This window comes from Solanum stenotomum, chromosome 7, assembly GCF_019186545.1.
Source record: "Solanum stenotomum isolate F172 chromosome 7, ASM1918654v1, whole genome shotgun sequence".
NCBI classification, from domain to species: Eukaryota; Viridiplantae; Streptophyta; class Magnoliopsida; order Solanales; family Solanaceae; genus Solanum; species Solanum stenotomum.
In genome coordinates this window covers 50,051,266-50,074,925 of record NC_064288.1, presented here as the reverse complement: position 1 = coordinate 50,074,925, position 23,660 = coordinate 50,051,266, and the positions used below count along the sequence as shown (strand labels likewise).

Sequence of the window (23,660 nt, the reverse complement as noted above, 5' to 3'; positions counted from 1 at the left end):
TGCATAACTTCACCCATAAGTTTTCCTGTATTTTCCAATCAACATTTGTTTCAGCTCACTCAAGATCAAAAAGGTCTTTTCAAGGCTTGTACTGGGGTTGAGTGAAAATGTATGGTCATTTAGGCTCAGTGACTTTCATCCTCATGAAATGTGGTGCTCACAACACTTCTTTTCCTTTTCCTTCATCATTCTCTTTAGTGCTCACAAGTCATCCTATTATACACTTTCTATGGATTGTTTGGGAACCCCATTTCTTTTGTACTTTATTCCACAACTTTCTTTTTCATTCTTTTTCTTTTTCTTCTCTTTTCTTTTTTTTTTTTTATATGGAGGGGGTTCCATTTTTCTCAAAATCATGGGTAAAAGGACCTTTCTTGCACTTCTTGATTTGCCTTTTTCTTTTCACCACACCCTCAACTTAGGCTTTTGGCCTAAGTTGGCTATTCAACTAACCACAACTTCATGAGGATTATAGGTAATTGATAAAGAAAGGTTATGCCTTCATCAAGTTTCTTCATTTGGCTAGTCATAATGAGATGCAAAGGTTCACATATTGTCTATGCAACTTCATTTGGCCTCATCGTTGCCGCGAACTGAGACTTAGATTTTGCAAAAGAACAGCCACATTCAACACACGAAAGGTGGCAAAAAATTTCGGACGGGTCAAAATCATTTTGCAATTTAAAACAAAAAGAGCCACAAACTCAAACATCTACAAAAAGCAATATATCAAACATATTTTTTAAACAGAATAGCCAAAATACAAACAAAACACGAACATCAATAGCACACAAAGGTGGGCCTCACCCCACCACAATAAAAAACATTTGTCCTCAAATTCGAATAAAGGTATCCAAAAATAAAAATAAGTAAGACAAAGAGGGAGGTAAACAAGTGATCATGGCAATGCAGTTTCTCCATCTGTCAAGGCGGCATGGTTCTTCCTGTGACTTTGGGTGTAGTTATATCTGTTGTTTCGGGTTGTAGACCTTCCACAATTTTAGCATTAAAAAGAAGGCGAGGTTGGACGCTAAGCGAGTCGTTGAGTGGTTCAGCGAGCTCTACACACTTCTCTAAGCAACCCAACACGCTTATTTTCAACCCACTTTCTCAAATCCTTCACAGCCACCCTGCTTCAACTTTACTCAAACGTTGTCTAATTCTTGCACACCTGGCGATATTAGTCATGAATGTCGAGTCATTCGGCGTGTCGCCGAGCAATCATTTGTTTCACCGAGTTTTATAGAACTTTCCAGTAAGCTTGGGAGTTCAAACGATGGTCTTCATCGAGATCGTCAATAGAGTCGGCGATGGGCCAATAATTTCACAATCTCGCCGAGTTTTATAGGCTCTAATTTTGGAGATGTTTGGAATCAAACGGCTGATAAGGTCAGGTTTGCCGACCTCTTCGGCGACTCACCAATTGGATTTGTTGCTTGTCACCCTACAGTTTTTGAGAACTTCTCACACTTCAACCTATACCAACAACACATCATTATTTTACCAATACGCAAATATAAAAATAATAAGGGGTTTTGAGTTGCCTCCCAAACAGCGCCTTAGTTAACGTTACGGCACGATGTAAGTCAACAACTATTCTTCATCCCCGACAGCGGCGCCATTTTGATGTTTGCGTAATCAAGACACAACTTCCAATGCAAGTGTCTACGATTGTACAATAGTAAAATAACTCAACCAAGAGTTAGGGTTGAGTCCCAAGGGAGTGGGCTTGAGAATTAGTAGAAAAATAAAATTTCATTCTAATTAGTCATAGCTAAAAATATTTTTGAATATTGACATGTTAAATCTAAGGGGTGACGCAAGCGTCAATTAATATTGGGGGTTTTGTCACAAGTAAGTAAAAATAGCAAAAATGCAAAAAGTACTAATCAAGGAGATGGGGTACTTGGGATGTGATAGGAATACGGGAAAAACTAAACTATTGGGTACATGCTTTTGCTAATAAATCTGTTGAATATTTGTGACTAGGCTAGACTATAGAGGGGATAAATTCTCTCTAGAGCAACTTACCCCGAATCAAATGGGTTCCTCTCGGACGTCCACTTGCCGCATGAAGAGCAGCCTCCGCCTTAGCCCACTCACTCTCTCAAGCTGAGTGTGTGGGAATGAGACTAGGATTCACTCTCTCGAGCTGAACCTCATATCGACCCACTCCCGCTGGCCATCAATTCAGTAGTCTTAGTTTTACGACTTCTCTCTCGAGCAAGCCAAAAACACAAAGGTGAAATCGTATTTACAACTACAATTTCATTAAGTTCCACCACAACTACTAAACAAAATCACATCTAAAAAACAAATAAATCATCAAAAAGCAAGACCCAACAGATAATCAAACTCATATTCACAAAATCACACCCTAAGAATTGGGAATTTAGCTAGACGTGTGAAAGAGATAAAAATTTATACCAAAATGAGTTTGCATTCAAATGGGTATGAATATTTAAGTCTTAAAACAAGCAAAGAGTGAAGAATCCAAGAGACCCAAACCCAAAGTCTTGGAGTTGAAACCCTTTGAACCTTCAAGTTCTTCAAAACCCTCTCCAAACTTAGAACTCAAAAATAAAAGCCAAGTTTGGAAAATTACTATTCAAAGCTAAAAATTCGATATTAGAATAATAATTCTCATCGAGTATTTATAGTTTTCAAAGATTTGTGCTGCAGCAGATCATTCGGCATCGTTAGTCAAGATCGTCGATCAACTCAACGATCCGCCCTTTGGTAGGTTTCATCGTCGTCTTGCTCTATCTTTCAACATCATCGTGTATGGATTATTGGGCGACATAGTATTACTTCGCGAAACTACTCGGCGATACGCCGACTACTCCTGTTCACTGTCGATTTGATATTTTCCTTCAGGGCTCAGAGCACTGGAACAAAAGGGGAGGATAAGACCTTTTGGTAACTCGCCGAATGGGTTCGGCGATTCTCAGATCTTCATTTCTTCGATCTTTCAGCTACTTTTGTTCCTTTTTGCTAAGTAGTATCCATGCTTTCCCTCAAACTTCAAATACCTAAAACTTAAGGGTTTTCATTAGATATTGAGACAAAATATGCATTTTAGGACACTAATTCTATCAAAATATAGCCCTAAATGAGTCCAATTTGTGGACTTATCAGTGGTCCACTTCACGAGTCATGAAGGGGCCCATGGAGATGACTTGGTGAATGAACCTTGTGACCAAAAATGGAGGCCACTGCCTCACCTTCATGGGCAGGACCATGGGTCATGGTCCACACCACAGCTCGTGAAGCGTTGCTCGTGGTCCCTGATGGGGACCATTAAGTGAGGGTCTTATGGGTCCTTTCCTTTTAAGTCTAATTAAAGTGAGGGTGTTTTGGGTATTTCTAAGGGAAGTATATATATATTATTTTTAAGTCAAATTTCACAAGACTTGGTCATTATTCACAAACACCCAATTGAAATAAAAAAAACTCCTTCCTATCTAAAAAATTCTCTCTCTAGACTCTAGGAAGAAGAAGAAGAAACTATTGGAACTAGGGTTTGTAGATTCTCAAGGTTCTTCCCCAAATTTCTTAGAGCTTATTGATTGAGGTATGGATGCTCTTCATTCTTAGGTATCTATCCCCCAAGAAGTCCCTTCAAAGTATGCTTTAAGACTTCCAAAACCTAGGGTTTTCATCTAGTCATGGGTCTTCTTCCAAAACAATTTCTATTGTTTAATTATCATTTTTTATGATTGATTAAGATGATTTATGGTTAGATCAATGGAGTATTGTTGGAGTTTATGAAAATCTCCCTTGGACCCATGATTTCCCCTTCTTCCTAAATTGTGAACTAAGGTGTGACTTGATTGATCATGGATGCTTGACAATTGATTATGTTTATTAAGTTGTTGAATCATGTAATTCCCCTATCTAGTGTTGTAATTCTAGTAGTTAGGGTTGATCTTGATTCCTAGCCTTGAAGGGCAATAACTAGGGTTTGTGCATGTTGATGAAGATTGTATATGAACTCATGATTCACAGAGATGGTGATGATCTTATGACTATTGTGTAATTATGGTATTGATGCAAGATCCTTCTTCCCTATACCCATTACACTTGATTATGCATGAAGTATGTATGTATGTTTATGATAAGCTTGTTGTGTTGATTGAAAGGTCATTCTCATGAACATACCATGAATATGATGTGAAAGGGTTACTCACATGTTGATGATTCTAAGGTTGAAAGGACATTCTCACCTAATGAATCTATGAGCTATTATGATGTATGTTGGTTTGAGTGCCTAGTGCATTCTTTCATGGATATGAACCTAAGTAAAGACTTAATATGACTTGTAGCGACCCTTTTGAAATAATATACGCCAATAACTCACGAGATTTTTATGCATATATATTGTCCTCACACTAGTAAAAATGATATAAAAAGAATATTACCAACTTTCGAGTACCCAAACTAGGTGGTTCATGCTTCACACAATCATTTAAAATTAGTGGTAATTTAATATATTACAAGACTTGGGCTTACACACCCCAAAAGAACAAAACATATAGCCATACATATATTACAACCCATGGTGACATGATAAAATTAGTCCTCAAAATTTCATGTAAATATACAACACATAGATCATGTACAAGTCTCAAGGTTTATACAAAATATAGATGCCTACATGCAAATGTGATCTTCCTTAAGGCTCTCAAAATTTCCATCACCAAGGGCCAGCTTCATGCATCCACTCGATCATTCCCTACGATAGAAACAACTATCGCTAAGCATATAGCTTAGTAGTGTAAAAACTATAGGTTCCGAGCCATCAGATTCACCAAGTTAACTTTATCAAGTCATGGGCAGCATACTCGAACATAATAAATAAAACAAGTAAACAATATATAAAGAGTATCAAGTTTGATATTTAAAGATCCAAATGTCAAGAACACTTATAGCACCAATTTCCAAGAGATTCAATAACAAGGCTCGCCCAATATATGCATCATGTTGTCACACCAAGCACAAACAGATATCAAGAAGGGCCGGCGCCCTGTATCAAGAAGGGTCAAAGCCCAATAATCAAGAAAACCAAGAACCATATTAAAAATGGCTTTCTAGTTCGTACTTAAAATGGACAACTTCCATTCTTAATACGGACTAAAAATCCAGAGTCAAGATGGTAAATGATCCAAATCAACAGGCATGCCAATAGTGACAAAGTCACAACCACAAGAAGGACAAGGTCCCACCAAGAGTGCCAAGTGATCAAATAATTCGTACAAGTGAGCGAGTTACACAAGCGTCTTTAATTTCTTAAAGGATACCAACACGATAATGCAAAGTGACAAGAGGTAGACAAGGTACCAAGATCAACTTTCAGATATACCAGCAGTTAAAAGAGTACAAGTACAAGTTTATACACAAACCTCAATGCTTTAGCAAAGAAATAGTCCAACACAACTTCGCAAGTTCAGACTGTAGACCAACTAACGTTTCAAGGTCCTCAACTTGTTCACAAGTATATACAACCTTAAAAATACAATTAAATAACTTCTTTAATTCCTAGCAGCTCAATAATGTTGATGTAAAATAAGATTATCATCACAAGTAAGCTTAGCCTATACAAATACGACTATGCTCCCAAAACAGTAATTCTAGTCAGCTTAGTACCTCATGTCGCAACTTAGATTTGAAAAGGAAATCGGCAAAACTATACTTTATAACCTTCATAAAAGATGGAGATACATCTCTTAAGGTTGTAAACAAATAAGAATCACCGCAAAATGTATTTTGTATAAAAATATATATTTAAAACACTAACAACTGTCCATACACGATTTATAATTCCTAAATCTAGACAGAACTTGTCCTATGTTGTGTCCCATATTTCGAATCCATAACAGCTAAATCAGAGTTTTACATAAACATAAGAGTTGTAGGTATACAAATTATCTTTCCAAATCATATTTATTCACTATAAACGAAGTTTTAGAGAAGGAGATATGCATATAATACCAAACACTACCCAGCTCAGAAACAGATTTCGTCACTTACCAAAAAGAAGTGTGTGTCTCGAATTCCAGCCAAAAGAGCCAAGTTTTTTCTCTTGTGATTTTGCAGAACAATCTGTTTAGATATGTTTCTAAGGTTCTAAGACTTGAGGAAAACGAATTTACTAAAGGAGGTATGAAAATATATAATCAAACAAGTAATGTTTATCACTTGGGTAGCTGTCCTTCAAAGGTGTTGCCCAAAAAATTGTGTAATGCCCAAAATGCATACATATACACCTATATGTATATCCCTCACCTCCTTTTAAAGTTATACGTAATTCTAATTAGAATATTAAGAAATTACCCCAATACAATACCTTAAATTACGATCACAATTTATGTTAAGCAAGTTAGCAATTATCACAACATTTTAAGTTCTCAAAAATGAGAGTAAAACATATTGTAGTAATTAAGCAATGGTAAATCGACATGCGACTCTTGATTAATATTTAGGGGTGTTACATGACTTGTAAAGAGAATTATGCTTAGCACCGAGTGAATATGAACATGAGATGGAAGCTTTTACGTTAAAAAGTCTGGCTTCCCGATATATGTTGTCTCATGAGATAGAAACCATTTACATTAGAAAGTCCGGGTTTCTAGTAGCAATCTCCTTATCCCATAACTATGTGCCCACATAGGTCTTTAGCTAGTGGATCCACCTAAAAGCTATTATGAAAGTTCTACATTAGGCAAGTAGGACACCTCTTTTCGGTGTGGGGATAGAACACCGGATTCCATGTAGGTCACATGGTCTATGTCGGTTAAGGCTAAACTTCCCTATATGATATGAATACGAACTATGATAAGAACATGGACTTAAATTATGACTTCTTCAGAGGTACTACTTAGTATGAGTGAGGGTTTGGGACTTCACTTATGCATTGCACAAGTAGGCTTTAAGAGGGGTTATGGTGAGGTTCTCTTATGTTATTGTCACGTCCCAAATTCCATTAAGACGGACAGGCAGTCGATGCCCTCTAGGCCCGAGAGAACCAACATGTAACTTGTGCTAACTATGCATATAACTATGACAATCTTATGACAAGTTCACATAAGATAAAGTGATACGAACTATCATAAGTAGACCTAAAACTTATATACAAGACTTGGTCGTTGAGGCCACAACTTGTTAAGACGCAACTGAACCATAAACATAAGTCTACAAAGCCTCTAAAAGATAGAAAACCTTAGAGTAGGTCGGTACAGACCCCGCCTTACTCTTAACTATGATACAATACCCAAAATGAATCTACCAAAGACTCAGTAAAGCTCTGAATCAATCTGGAGCTCACCAAAAGTAAATGAGTGTCGTGTGCTCCTACCGAGGAGGTCTACTAGCTGAAGTACATGTGCCTGCAGCATGAAATGCAGCGTCCCCCGCGAAGGACTTCAGTACGTGAAAATGTACTGAATATGTAAGGCAATAACATATGTAAAATAAAAGTTTGAATGAAACCAAGTATCAATATATATATATGATAAATCAGAACAGAAGACCACATTTGTTAACTTTTGTGGGATCATGTATGTTACATTCTTGTCTTTACCTTTCTGTGTGTTATGATCTTTATAAGGCATGTGATACGAATGACTAGCTGAGCAGTGGTAGAAGGGGATGACCCATGCTAGGCATTTTAACCCCTGGGATGCGATCCTCATAATTACACAAATTGGGATCTGCTCATGCTAGGCTTACGCCAAGAAGCTGCCACCCTTCTATACCAATTGGGATCGGCCCATGCTAGGCTTTCGCCCCTGAGCTGCCACCCTTAATTATACAGATTTCTTTACTTAGATTCTTTAATTTTTGAGAATGTTGTTTTGGTGGTCATAATCATTTTTTATATTTGGAACTATGGACCAGTAGTAGAAGACATGAAATAATACTTTAAGGCAGTAACAATGACATAAGGAGCTATGTAACATCAATGCATTACTTGTGAGATTAAATGACACAATTGACTTCAACTGACTAAGAGGAGGATTCACCAAACTTTCTTTTGCAAATACCATTTCTATACCAGCACATAGGAGGATAATTACACAAGTATAAAGTACTAAACATATAATGAAGTAATTCTATACACTGAGGAGAGGGGGAAAATATTGTTAGCTATTTGGAGATCATACGATGCCACTATGTTTCCTTTACTAGGAATATAACTTAGTAAATTCACTTATTGATAATAATCTCAAGTATCAGATTTCATGTCGAAGAATATTGAATTGAATAGCCTTACAAACCTTATCTTCTGATCAATACAACTATCACGATTCAGCCTCCCCTTTCATGTTTTAATCTACAATATAAGTCATGATAAATTTAAATTAGCAGCTATCACACCGTGAGCCTCGTAAAACAGTAGCTAACTTTGATGGATAATGAGCCTATACAACCCTTAAAACAATGTGTATCACCACACCCTTCTTCTATGCACAATACATACATTATATATCATTTTCCAAGATTACCCAAACTGCACCAACAACAATACACATAAAACAGCCTCAAGTATTCTTTATCATACAACCAATTATTGAATTCACCACCCCCTTGAGTTTTTTATGACAGCACACCCATAATTCCTCACTCAAACTCATACATAAGGAGGAAGAAAATGAAGCAGTCACCTTACCTCAATTTCTGCAACTTCTCCTTATAACTTGAATTCCTCTAGAACTTCAACTTCCCTTTACACTTAAACCAAAGAAGAAGAGAAGAGTATCTTAATAACCAAGGAAGTGAGCAGTAGCTTCTGGAAATATCATGCCTTTATACCTATACTTGAGCATGGATAACATATTTTCCTAATCATCCATGAGAGAATTAAGCTAAATCCATAAGTGTTTTCACTTACCTTGTCTTGCAGAGATGAGGGTTTCTTCAAGAACCCTAGAAGAACTTTAAGGTTGCTGTTTAATCCTTAAGAGAAAAGAGAGAGAAAGAGCTGGAGCTAATCCTCAATAATGTCTGTTAAAATGAGTGAGAATAGCAACCAAGACATATTTATATTGAGCTTTCTTCACCTTTAAGAATATCCACTAGAAAGCTTCATTTTCAGCCACTAATTGGTCGAGTAGGTGATGCACCTGCTTATGTATATCAAGCAGCTCACAAGGTCAAACTAGGTGATGCACCTACTAGCTTTCACTTGGGCTTAAATATATTGGGCCTTAGCAGATTTGGCTGCTGGGCTTTAATTTCATTTTGTTTTATTTAACATGGTTTGGGCCTCAAGTGAGTCCATTAGCATAGGCCCAAATCTGATCCATAAACCTTGGTCTTTTTAACTAGATCCATATAGCTCAAGTAGGTGATGCACCTACTTGTCACCTACTAGCTTAGTTAAGTCAAGCAAGCAACTCACCCATTTTATTCCATTCTCTAATTATTAATCTCTTTTTCTTTAACTTAGCACTTAAATTTCAACTTTAAGCTCAATTACCACCTTCCCGTCTTGAGTTTAAATACTTCTGTTGGAGTTATAACTTGCAGTACACATGCTGCAACGTGCAAGGCATCACATCACCTTCCGAGCTAGTTTAAACTAATGTTAATCATATAAAAAACATGATCCCTCACCTATACTATAAGGCTATGTCAAGTATCACACGAATAGAATAAGCATATGCATAATACGGATTGTTACAGTTATGATGACTCATGGATTATATATGAAAGGTATCTATGAATGTTAAGGTTGACTTTACTTGTTACAAGCTATGAACATGAATGAATCCTTACTTATGTATGTTGGTTATGAATGAGGTAAAAGTATGATATGTATGATGTTGGTAGCCTGAATGTGATACTTAGTATTTGGTAGGGTTATAGGACCTTACCTTTGCATTGCACTAGTATGGCTTCAGGTTGCTTATATGTTGGTTTGGCTTATCTTTCTTCATAAATGTTCATTATGGCTTTTAAACTTGAGAAAGGCATGACTTCAACTAAATGTCTCTTTTATGCATGTTTTAAGGTTTTTGTGGGTGGCTTCCGTACTTAGTACATTAATTGTGCTAACCCATATTTTCTACATTCTATGAGTGTAGGTTTCGATCGTTGATACGCACTTCTCCTTTCAAGTGAAGCTTGGGTTGACTATTTCCTAAGCTTGGTGAGTCCTCAAGTTCGAGGACGGATTACTCATTTCTAGTTTTATTGTACTTTCCTATTTTTAGACTTATTGATGTAAAGGGCTTTTGACCCTATTTGTACTCTCTATTGTACTAGATGGTGATTAAGACAAGTCTAGATTCCTATTTTTCGTTTATGAAAAAGAAGTTGACTTCGATTGTATAAGTTTTAAATTTTCCGTAATTATTCTATGTCTTTATGTTATGATTATGCTAAGGGCTTGTATGAGACCCCTTTGGGGTCAAGTACGTCATGTTACTCTTAGGGGGTAACCCCGGGTCGTGACAGTCATGAACCTATTACTTGATTGTATGATTAAGACTATGTTCGTTATGGGTGTAATTGTGATTGTGATTGTGATTGTGATTGTGATTGTGATTATGGGATCGGGTGTCACATACCGACACATTTACATGCATTTGATCGGGTGTCACGTACCGACACACACATACATTGGATCGGGTGTCACGTACCAACACACATACATACATTGGATCGGGTGTCACATATCGACACACATACATACATTGGATCGGCTATCACGTACTGACACACATACATGCATTGAGATCGGGTGTTACGTTCCGGCACACTAACAGTATGGGTGTGGGTTCCTTGAGAGAACCATGTGTGATTGATATGTTCATATCTGCTTGTTATTGATAATGTGGAACTATATGTTGTTCTTGAACTGATAATTGGATTGTGCATTATATATATATATATATCGAGGGTTTGCGGTGGCATAAGGTAATTGGGTACATCTCGTTAATGAATGAACTGTGAAAGGTCAGACCCCAAATTGGGATGTGGCATGGAAAGTGGAGACCAAGGGTCTAGGTGTTACAATTTCTTACATTAGAGAGGTGGTCATGTGTATTGTCTTTAAGGTTTGAGTTGTGATGTGGAAGAAGTAAAGGCATGTCGTGATTGGTTGGCCGGGTTGGTAGTAGTTGTTCCAGAATCTCCTCTAGGGGATAGAATGGTTAGGTTATTATCAAAGCGGAGTGAGGAAGGGGTTAGCGTCAAGTGTAGTAGTATATGTTGACGTATCGGGGAATGATAAGGGAAGAAGGATATAAAGGTGGAGGAATGAACAGTCTTATTGCATGTTTCCTACTAGTCGATTTCTTATATTATGCGGTGGCCAATGATGCCTACCAGTACGTGTGGTTATACTGATACTACTCTTGCTATGCCTTTTTGGCATAGTCTGGTTGCAGGGTCAATGATGTTTCATAGGTGAAGACGAAGGCAATCTCCAACAACTTCTACTTTTCCTTCCATGTGGTGGGAGCTGCGTCATTGTTATAATGTTTATACTTTGTAATCTTAGAAGCTCTTGTACCTGTTTAGACTAGATCCCTGGGGAAGTTAATTACTTTACAAGTTAACTTGAATCGTTTAAAACTCTTTATTTATAAAATTTCATGAAGTTCCTTTTATCTACAACTTTCTTAATTTTCCACACTTCTTAAAATGGTTGGGAATCGAGGGTTCTCCTACTTAGGTGTTGTAGTAGGCTCCCGCACGACCCGATGAGTTGGATCGTGACAAGCTCATATTCAAATAAGAAATTATTAAGAAGAAGTCATCATGATGTCATTATTGATGCTTCAAAAATAATAAATTAATTACCATGTTCATCACACTTTTATTTTAATTTAATATTATTTTAATCTGTTTAAAAAAATACTTCTTATTTTGCATTTTTTTTTATATTCTAACTCTCCACGGGATATATTTACATAAGATTAAAAAACATTTTGATATATTACACATATCTTTAGCTGAAAATCACAAAATTCAAAAATATTCTCTATTTTCTTAAAATTTGTGCTAAAGCAAAATCAACGACAACAATATAGCCAATCAATCCCAAATCAAAATCATACAAAATTATATGATTTGTATGGGGATAATGATATTTATTTCTCCACTTTATTTTCATTTTTTCACGCTAAATGAAGAGATGACCTGGTAAGTTAGGAAGGAAAACGTTGAATATTTTTTGAAAACATGCTTTGATAATTTATTTATCAAATAATTGAGCACGACATCTTAAATAAGCTTTTAATTAGGACTATTATTATCAATTCTTAATTATGTCATTATTCAATTTTCTCTTTATAAATTAAAATTAACATATCTTACATGAAAAATCAGACATCAAAAGAATGTGTATGTAATTATCCATTGAGCATCCTTAACTGCTTGATTTTTTTTCTTTAATTTTATCCAAAATGTTCAATATTTAATAAATATGTGAAAAATAATATTATTATTTTTAAAAAAAATAAAGAGCGTTCAATTAATCATCTTATATTACCCTCAACTTTGACATTGCTTCTAATCAGTTCATGTTTTGATAAGCTAAGGTTGGGAGACATTTTTACGTTTATTAATTATACATATTAAAGTAATATATAATGAGTCCTCATTATCCTGCATGCTTAAAGTGGAAACATCATAAGTAGACTAAAAAAATATTGCTTGAGTGAAAAAATGAATTAAACATATGTTACTTGGTCTGTTATTTATACTCTGACTTTCATAGCCCAAAAAAGCATATCCAGAATAAATATTTTATTTGCTTGTCAATTAGGCAAATCTATCTCTTTAATTTATTTATCTTAGATCCTGGGAAAGGTATCATATTTCCTCAAATCTGCTCTAATTCATTCTTTAACTAGTTAATTTATTCGCGTTTTACGCGATCACATATATCTTTTCTTATATAAATTTAATTATAAAATGTAAAATATTTTATAATGATAAAGTTCTTGCAAAAATGAATTATTTATCATTTAATAAAAAGGAAAGTGTAAATTTAATAAATAACATATTTAAGAATGATACTACTAGTTATAACAACACTTTCTCGTTTTCAATATATAACATTAGATTTCTAACAAATAATAAATTAATAAAATAAATAAAAAAACGGAAAATAGATTAAAATAATTTTTAATCAACTAATTAATAATATCTTTTCCTTAATTATAGTATTCTATAACTGATAGGATATCAATACCCTAATTTTCTCTCCATTAATTGGTCATTATTTTAGTTGTTATCAATCTCCTAATTAATAAGTAGTATCAATCTCCTATTTTGATTCTTCTTTCCTCCTTTTTTCTAGTTGTCAATTTTTTTAAAAAAAAATTATCACGTAATAGTATTTGGCTGATATCATTTTTAGGTGTTTTCTTATTTGAAATTATTTTTTAAAAAAAATAAAATAATTAAGCATTTTTATTTTTGGAATATGATATTTTTATAATTTTTTTAGAGGAGTATCTTTTTTTTTGTATCAATCTGCATGAATGGATAATTAGTTTCTGTTTGAAATAATGTTTTTGTTGCCCTTAAACTTTTTTATACATTATGAATAAAAACTACATCTCTAAATACAATTACTAATAAAAACATTATTTCCTTTTTGTTATAAATTCATTGAATTAGTGGATCGTCCATATTCTCAATAATGAACTAATTACATTCATGTATATGTATGTGTGTTATAGGTTCTATGAACCATTTTGGATAAGAATGTATTTATTTATTATGACACTTAATATGGTGATTTTTGGAGTGATTTCTCAACCAATGAATAAGATTGTTCATTCACCATTGTTAAAAACTTGAAAACATTTGAATAAGATGATCTCAACATTATGCTCTCCATATCTGTTGTCTATATTGTTTTGTAGAAACAATATAAACAAAATCAACAAAGCAAATTACATTTATTTCATGAAACACACAACAAAGCAAATTACATCATTATGAGAAACACAAACATCAACAAGCACAACCACTTAGAATTCTTCAACTTGAGCAAACACCACTTTCATAGAGAATATGAAAATCCCTCATTCACAATAAAATAATTAAACTTCTCTCAACCATAGATAGCAAATAAATTGTTCAAACTCTTCATTAACACATATTTGTCCATATATTTGATCGAAGTGTCTGAACAACATAGAATATTACTGGTTGACATGATGAGTGTCAACATCTTTGGTTAGATTAGTGACTAATTGCAAATAAGAGATGGGTTCTGGAATGTCTTCATTTTGCTTTTCATATTCAATAGTCCATATAACCAAGTTGTTATCTCCTTCATTCTCAATATGAATAGTTTCTTTGAAGGCCTTGTATTCGTCTATGAAATGACCTTCAAATGCCTTGAATGTCACTAACCTTTTTTCCTTGTTTATGTCGTCAACAACCACCTTAACAACCTTCTTCTCCCCCTCTATTTTTTATGGGGAAAAAAAAGAGCGGAAAATTATACACTTAGACAAGATTGATACATTATATGTGATGTTTATCTCCAAATATTGAATTACATGACATAAAAATTTATGTTGGACGGTATATTTTTGAAGATTTACTATTTATAAATGAACATAATCAAGAAAACAAATAAATATTATTATCGGCTCAAAGAGAAGTAAAATCGTTGTTTGGTACCCAAATTAATTATATGATCGAATTATCCTTTATGTTAACGTTTTATTTAGTGTATACTTAAATTATTTTTGAAGTATTTGTCCAAAATAATATTTGATTTGTGTATTTAATTTTACTTTTTATTTAGATGCAATGATTATTTATTATAACCGAGCATCTGTTTTTTATTTATTTTCCGGGTCAAATTTATTTTTAAACATATTTGCTAGAGCTTATTGTTTTAGCCAAATAAAAAATTTATTCATAATAATCGAGTTCTAATTTTTTATTTATCTTTTTATTTCTAATATTTGATTTGTTTTAAAATCAAATATTTTGAAGTAAATTTTAGTTAACTATATTTGTTCCATTCCAAGGTCAACTACAAATGCCTACTTTTAAAATTAGGCTAATTGGGATTAAGAATATGTTAGGGATTATACTATTAACTATGTGTTAAAGAAATAATATTTATTATAGAATAAATATTTGCTCAATTTTAATAGATCATATATTCGTTTATAGTGTCTGTTTACTTGTATAGTAGATGATTTAGTGTGTAGAGTTTTAGCTTATACACAGAAGAATAAATCATCGGTTCTTATAAGTATAAAGTTTTTTGTTTACAATCTATGATGGAAATTGGACATGCCATCGGTACGATTGTAGCACAAGATTATATGTAATTTATCTTGATTATGGGAACGGTATAGTTCCAACTTCTTGTGCTAGTGCATTTTGTATGTATTGAAGGGGACCGAGTAGAGATAGTTGTTTTAGACTGACTGACCAAACATATTCTCTAAACTATTAAATGTACTTATATTCTTAATCCTGATATAACTATTATGATATGTATATATTAATTATCGTTTTGATTTATTAAAAGGTGTGATTCTGAGATGGGTCAATATGCCTGGTAAGTTGCATGATAATAATATATATTGGTGAAATAATAAGTTAGTTGATGAAATCCATATCTCGTTATAGAGATTCATTGATTTGCCTTTTTGAGAAACTTATAAGTTTTCATCATGTCAAACCTTGCAAGTAGATTTATGAATCCGACACATGAAATAAGTTAAATAGTGCTCTAAAGAAAATTAATCATTAAGTTAAATTCGTCAGTAATTTAATTTATTGATTAGTATTTGAAATCTTAACATGGGAAATTACATAAGTGTTTAATGGGAATTACGAAATATAAATAGAGTGCAATTATGAATTTCTAGTGGAATGATTTGTAATTTATTATGGTAAGAATAATGCAAATTAATTATTTGAAATTATTTTCATAATAGGAAGCCTCAGTAATTAATTATGTGGTCCCTCCAGTGCTCATATTTAACTAGAACTCAGAATCATATTTCTTAGGGGAAAAAGGAGTAGGCGTGTGTTTTCTTATTTTTCAAGAAAATTGGGTTTTCTTCTCCTTTTTGGATTGGGAAGAAATCTCTATAAATAGAGATTCTCCTAACCTAGAAAAAGATTGATTAGTTTTCTATTCGATACTTTCCCACCCAAGTATTGAGAGAGTTCGGATGTGAACTTGGGCACTATAGAAGACTATAGCTATTGTCTATCTTGTAGATTTTCTTGAAGGTCTGCTCACACTTCAAGAGGTATTTATCGAATTAAATTTCAGCAAGTTTATGTGTTCTAATATGATTATGTGTTCTAACATAAACAATATTGGTTCAAGAGGTATTTATCGAATTAAATTTCAGTATGTGTTCTAACATAAACAATATTGGTTATCTATTATTCATATAAGCAGTAAGATCCTGATATGATTCCGCTGTGCATATATGTTTTCCAAAAATTGGCATCACGAGCCTCGCTTACATCTAAATAGATAACTTGAATAATATATGTGTTTTGAATGTATACACAATTGGTGTCGGATCAGGAATAAACTTGGAAAAATTTGATTATATTGTAAGTGGCGGCAGAAGTGGGTTTATCTCCACTAGCTAATACACCAATTTTTTTTATCAAGTGCTGGAGTGGGTTTTTTTCAACCCATTGTTCTTTAATGTGCTTGTTTATGTATACAAAGATAAAAGCAATTAAGGAGCTGTAGTTGTAGATTAGTCAGTGACTATTTTGATAATGCAAGTGTCGACGGCAGCGGTGTACTATGTTTTGGCAAAGTGAATATTTAATTATTTGCCAAATAATTGAAACTACAAGCATGTGTTTGTTCCTTTGGATTGGCCAAGAATTATTTTTTTAAAATTATTTGGGCATTGTCTTTGTTACACGATACCAATTTTTCTCATACGCGTATAATGTTACATATGAATTGAGAGTTTGTGATTAATAAATAGTGCTGCCATTAAATGGTCTATTTATTTGAGATCACTGAAAAATTCTTAAGGCTTTATACATGTGAGATTATATATATTGCAATACATGAATTGAGAATTATGATTAATAAATAGGATTAACTGAAGTTATCTATTTATTTGAGTCATTAAAATATGATCAATGTATCATGTATAAGAAGGTATTGTATGTCTTAAACAAAGGAAGGACTCGATGTATGCCTTGTGCTCATGAGATAATCATTAAAAGAGAATGAAAATCTAAATCAAGTTTTTTTTTAATCTTTAACTATGCCTAAAACGATTATTTTTCATATTTGGTCATAGTTTAGGTGGTCATGATTTTTGTGATCTCTGATCGACTTGAAATTTGATGGTTCCATCGAAATTTATATAGAAAGGTTTTAGGTAGTTTGTTGGATTAAATTTTTATTTGAATATGATGAGATCATTCTTTATGTTAGTTATGTTTATGTTAAATTTGGAACATGATTGCACATGGTTATTTAACATGAATTGATATGTGATAAGAATGTATGTCATATTGTTTTAACTCCTAAAGATGCTTAAATTACTTATATTTGAATTTGGTCATGGCTTTGGAAATAGTTTTTTTCCAATTGACCTGAAATTTAATAAGTTCATTGGTAACGACCTAGTAAGAAAAGTACTCATTGCTATATGGTTATATTTTTTGAGGTCAGTAAAATGATTTTAAAGTTGTTCTTTGAAATTAAATGTGATTTAGTATGAATGACATCCTTTATATTGATTTTATTTATGTTATATGTGGTACATGATAACACGTGATGAGCTAACATAAATTGAATATGATAAGGATGTAGATCTGTTCATTTTTCCTCAAATTGTTTGAATCTGAATTTGATCATAGCTTTGGAGATAAATATTATTTTTGAACTCCAATTGATCTGAAATTCAATAGGTTCATCAGAAACGATCAAATTTAAAATACTCATTGTTATGCAGTGATTTGGTAATTTCAGATCGTTCAGATGATGTTTTTTTAGATAATTTTTGTATCTTGAAAAATTAATTTTACTGAAAAATTACTCAACTATGATATATAGTGGTGATAGAGTTTGTTCTATATGGTCTTCATGACTAAATTTTAGTGAAGTATTAAGTTCATGTGTTGGCTTAGACCTTTCTCCATAACGGATGAAATTAATACAAGTCATTAAAGTTTAATCTTTAGTTTTGATTATCTGTATTGACTCTCCTAAACTGAGTAATATTTGATTGGATCAATGGATCTAGGGATAATGATATTCACTTGACTTAAAATAACATATACTCTCCATCTGAGTTAGCTTTTGTTCTACATTTGTTGAAGTGAATATCTGACACCACATATGTATGTTGCATGAGTAGTCATTTTTTCATAAAATTTATTGTTCAAGATGCATTGCTATCTATGAGGTGTGTTTTTGAATTTTAATATTCAATGTATAGATAAACATTCTTTTCTTTTGGAATTTTAGAATTTCGTTCTTTATTCTTAATTCGTGTATCTATTTCACAAAATGATGATATATGATAAGAATTACTGAGCGGGAAAATCTTAAATTCTATTTTTGTCAAACAACGTTTTCAACCAAATTGATCATAGTTTTGGAATTAAAAAAAAAAAAAGAACTCTGATTGANAATGATGATATATGATAAGAATTACTGAGCGGGAAAATCTTAAATTCTATTTTTGTCAAACAACGTTTTCAACCAAATTGATCATAGTTTTGGAATTTAAAAAAAAAAAAAAAAACTCTGATTGATTTGGAATTTGGTAGATTCATAAGAATGACCTAGTAAGAAACTAATTTTTTTTTGGATCGTTATATGAGTTTTTGATCATATTTGATTAAGTAGTAGTGAAGTATTAATTTCATGTGTTGGCTTCGACCTTCCTCCCTATCAGATGAAATTGATACAAGTCACTATGTATTTAATCGTCTAATTTTAATAATCTGTATTAACTCTCCTAAATTGAGTAATATAGGATTGGATCAATGTAACTAGAGGATTTTCACATGACTTAAACTAATAGTAGACTCTCCATCTGAGTTAGGTATGTATAAGTTTATGGAGTGAATAATCGGTCATTGTACATGTGTATTGCATGAGTAGTTCTCCAATCCCATCGATTGGTTATTCGAGATGCATGGATATATATGTATAAATGAGCCCTGAATTTTGTTGTTTAGGATTATTCAAAATATTATGATCTATTTAAAGTATTATATCTCATATTCTCAATAAACTTAACACACCCACTTAGTACTACTTAAGCTTTTTTTTTTTTGGTAGAGATAAAGATATTAATTCAAAGAATGCATTGTACATGTACCTTATGTTAGAAGGAATTGTTTTCAGTTTCTAACTAGATAAGAGATGAGTATTTAATATTTTTTGTTGTAACTCTCCTATCATTGAGTTTGATGAATATTTTATTTCTTGTGATATATTGATGCGTGATTCTTTTATTAGTATTATTTCTCATTAATTGAATTATATTAATCTGTCTCATAAGGAAAAATATCTTTTAAATTGAATGAAACTTATCTGTACATTAGTGTCTAAGTTATTTATTCTGAATAGAATTTCGAGGTTGGTTAATGGATGAACATAACGGTTCATTGAAAGTGAAGTCACTACCAACATGTGAGTCGTGTTTAGAAGGAAAAAATGACTAAGAGACAAACTCTTAGAAAAGGAAAAAGAGGTAGTGATAAGTTATAATTAATCTATTCTGATTTGTGTAATAAATGAGCATTTGGGCAAGAGGTGAATTTGAGTTTTCAATAAGGTTACTCATGATATGGATATATTTTTGGATGTTTTGAAAGTCTAAATGTCTTGATAAACTCAAAATATTTAAGACACATGAAAATAGGATCATGAAAAATATATAAAGTCACCGCAATCTGATTGTAGTGACGTAAACCTCTCTGCAGAGCTCATAAGTCACTTATCTTATAGAATAATTGCATTCCAACTGTCTACACTAGACACTCTATAATAGATAGGTGTAGAAGAGAAAAGAAGTAGACTCTTATGAAGATGATAAGATTAATTATTGACTTGTTATTAGTTATTTTGTTTCTTTTGGGATAGGTTCTAATAACTACATATCACATTGTGAAATCAATTTCTTTCAAATCAGTACCTTGAACAACTATAGAACTAGTTGAATTTGACGTAAGTTTAATCTGTGACATGTTCAGATATATAGGATTGCTCAGCACATGTGCTGAGTGGGAGAATAAGAAAATTGGAATTAAGAACAGAATGTGTGTGTTAATTAGATATCCTAAGGAATGAAAGAAGGTTTATTATAGTGTCCTAAAGAAAATAAGACAATTGTTAACACAACTGTTTGATTTCTAGAAAAGGATCATTTAGTAAATCATGTTCATAGAAGTAAACTAGTTTTGCAGGAATTGAACAAAGAAATAACAAATAAGTCAATTATAAATTCAGACGCTCAAAAACATCTAATCGGTATGTCAGAAATGACGTTCCATTGCATTTAAGTAGTGGGAGAAACGTTGCTAGACATAAGAAAACTACTACCTCAAGTAGTGGAAGTGATGTTGAGCAAATTGAAGAACACTACATGAAAAGTTGTTAATATTTCAATATCGAAAGATTTTGAAGAAAATATTAAGACTCAAGATCATGAAAGTGTGATTATGTAGTGCTTAGTCGTAGTGGGAGAATCATAGCGAAGATTGATTTGTTTTGTATGCTTGAGTGAACTTTTATGGTCTGAAAAGAAGTACACTCTTGGAAGGTTTCATGAGAAGCTCTCTCAAGATCTAGTACAAAATCGATTTGTTACGACGAAGCACTACTAGACAAAATTGCATGAGAAAATAGAAATAAAGGAATGCTTGTGAAGGTTGTAAATGCATATTTAAGAGTCTAAGTGGGAGATTGTTAGGGTATATACTATTAATCATGTGTTTAGACATAGTATTCTAACAATATTCAAGATTAAATATCTAAGTGGGAGATTGTGAATATATACTATTAACCATGCATTTAGATGTAGTACATTATAACAATTGTGATGGTTAAAAGTCTAAGTGGGAGATTGTTGGGATATATACTATTAACCATGTGTTAAGAAATAATATTTATTATAGAATAAATATTTGCTCAATTTTGATAGATCATATATTTGTTTATGGTGTATGTTTACTTATATAGTAGATGATTTAGTGTGTAGAGTTTTAGCTTATACACAGAGGATTAAATCATCGGTTCTTATAAGTATAAAGTTTTTTGTTCACAATCTAGGATGGAAATTGGACATGCCATCGGTACGATTGTAGCACAAGATTATATGTCAATTATCTTGATTATGGGAACGGTATAGTTCCAACTTCTTGTGCTAGTGCATTTTGTATGTATTAAACAGGACCGAGTAGAGATAGTTGTTTTAGACTGACTGACAAAACATATTCTCTAAACTATTAAATGTACTTATATTCTTAATCCTGATATAACTATTATGATCTGTAGATATTAATTATCGTTTTGATTTATTAAAAGGTGTGATTCTGAGATGGGTCAATATGCCTGGTAAGTTGGATGATAATAATATATATTGGTGAAATATTAAGTTAGTTGATGGAATACATGTCTCGTTATAGAGATTGATTGATATGCCTTTTTGAGAAACTTATAAGTTTTCATCGTGTCAAACCTTGCAAGTGGATTTATGAATCCGACACATGAAACAAGTTAAGTAGTGCTCTAAAGAAAATTAATCATTAAGTTAAATTCATCAGTAATTTAATTTATTGATTAGTATCTGAAATCTTAATATGGGGAATTACATAGGTGTTTAATGAGAAATTACGAAATATAAATAGAGGAATGCAATTACGAATTTCTAGTGAAATGATTTGTAATTTATTATGGTAAGAATAATTCAAATTAATTATTTGAAATTATTTCCATAATAGGAAGGCTCAGTAATTAATTTTGTGGTCCCTCCAGTGCTAATATTTAACTAGAACTCAGAATCCTATTTCTTAGGGGGAAAAGGAGTAGGCGTGTGTTTTCTTGTTTTTCAAGAAAACTGGGTTTTCTTCTCCTTTTTGGATTGGAAGAAATTTCTATAAATAGAGTTTCTCCTAATCTAGAAAATGATTGATTAGTTTTCTATTCAACACTTGCCCACCCAAGTATTGAGAGTTCAGATGTGAACTTGGGGTCACTGTAGAAGACCATAGCTATTGTCTATCTCATAGATTTTCTTGAAGGTCTGTCTATCTTGGAGATTTGCTTGGAGGTATCTGCTCACACTTCAAGAGATATTTATCGAATTAAATTTCAGCAAGTTTATGTGTTCTAACATGATTATGTGTTCTAGCATAAACAATATTGGTTATCTATTATTCATGTAAGCCGTAAGATTCCAGTATGTTTCCGTTGTGCATATAGTTTTCCAACAGAATAGTCCTATTTTTCGATTATAAATAGCGAAATTGTTATAAATAATCACTAATCAAAATAAATAATAGTGAACATATGATTCAATTAAAAAAAAATGATCAGAAAATATTATCGATAGTATAATTCCAGTTAACAATTGAGCCAACGGTACCCCAATCGCCTTCATGTAAATCGACTGCTTGAATAGTTTGTGGTACAACATTTGGAAGATGGTGTGGTTTTTCACAAAACATTTCATGAAATAAATTCTTACAACCTTTTATTTCTGTTTCTGAAATCAACTTTCCTTTTTAGACCCATTTTTTTTTAAAAAATAATTTGTAATATAGAAGTAGAAGTATTATTGGAAAATTTTGATGTATAAAATAAATCAGAAAAGGAAGTCTTTATATAGTTGAACTTTGGGGCATAGATTATTACAATTATTTTCTACAAGTTGAGTATTGATTTATATATAATAATATAACAATAGTGACAACTTAGATTTGTTGAGACGTGGTAGTATTGTGATTTAGCAATAAATGTGATATGGATGACTATGACAATTGAATTATTGTATTAGAAAAAAAAATCAAATATAGTATTTTCAAAAAAATATTTAGATTTTACTTAGTCCTGTCTAATATTGATTGGCAAAATGATCTGGTGGACTCTTATACTTGTATGTGTTTGTATTGTGAACCCTCTACTTATCTCTTTGTCATCTGGACCCCTGAACCCATCTAAACTCAACCTATTGAACCCTTTCAACTCATCGTGACTCTCAATCGCGCTGATGTCACACGCCATATCATATAAAATTTGTCACATCATTTTTTTATTTTTATAATAATTTCTTTTTTGACAAAAGAAAAATCATAAAGTTTTGATGCAATTTTGACAAATTAAATTTTAATTTATTATTTTAAATTAAAAGTTTGGATCTCCTCACATCATCTTCCATTTTCACCGTGAAATGGCCAAACTATCGGAAAAAGTCGATGTTGTTGCCGCTCCTCTTGCCGACGAGACCACAAATACGATCTCCCCCACCAACCTCCATCTTCATCGCACACCCTCACCATTTTCTTTCCTCCTTCTCTAACCTCCACAAATCCAGAAACCCTAAGCCGTCACACCAGCTCCTCGTCCCTCATCATCACCGACCGCTATGCTCTCCATCCTCTCTGACGTATCAGAAGGCCAAGAAACTCCTTATTGCCTCCGGCGTACAAACATG

At 32.6% G+C, this 23,660-nt stretch overlaps 2 protein-coding genes across 3 annotated transcripts in view; one reads left to right on the top strand and one right to left on the bottom strand.

Annotated features, from left to right (window-relative positions):
- LOC125870359 (MLP-like protein 28) overlaps nucleotides 1-23,660 on the top strand; it is a 214,051-nt gene that overhangs the window by 53,688 nt on the left and 136,703 nt on the right. The gene's annotated exons all lie outside the window — the stretch shown is intronic.
- Nucleotides 14,132-22,689, bottom strand: LOC125870363 (MLP-like protein 34). The gene is made up of 2 exons (XM_049550779.1): nucleotides 22,559-22,689; nucleotides 14,132-14,439 (listed from the first exon to the last, which is right to left on the bottom strand). The coding sequence occupies exons 1-2, from the start codon at nucleotides 22,672-22,674 to the stop codon at nucleotides 14,166-14,168; spliced, it is 390 nt and encodes a 129-aa protein (XP_049406736.1). The 5' UTR covers nucleotides 22,675-22,689; the 3' UTR covers nucleotides 14,132-14,165.

Excerpts from the sequence above, each read along its gene's own strand:
- LOC125870363 (XM_049550779.1), bottom strand. The coding sequence starts at position 22,674 with ATGTTTTGTGAAAAACCACACCATCTTCCAAATGTTGTACCACAAACT. Across the intron at positions 14,440-22,558 it reads ATTGTTAACTGGAATTATAC|AATAGAGGGGGAGAAGAAGG; the intron begins TATCGATAATAT and ends TTCCCCATAAAA.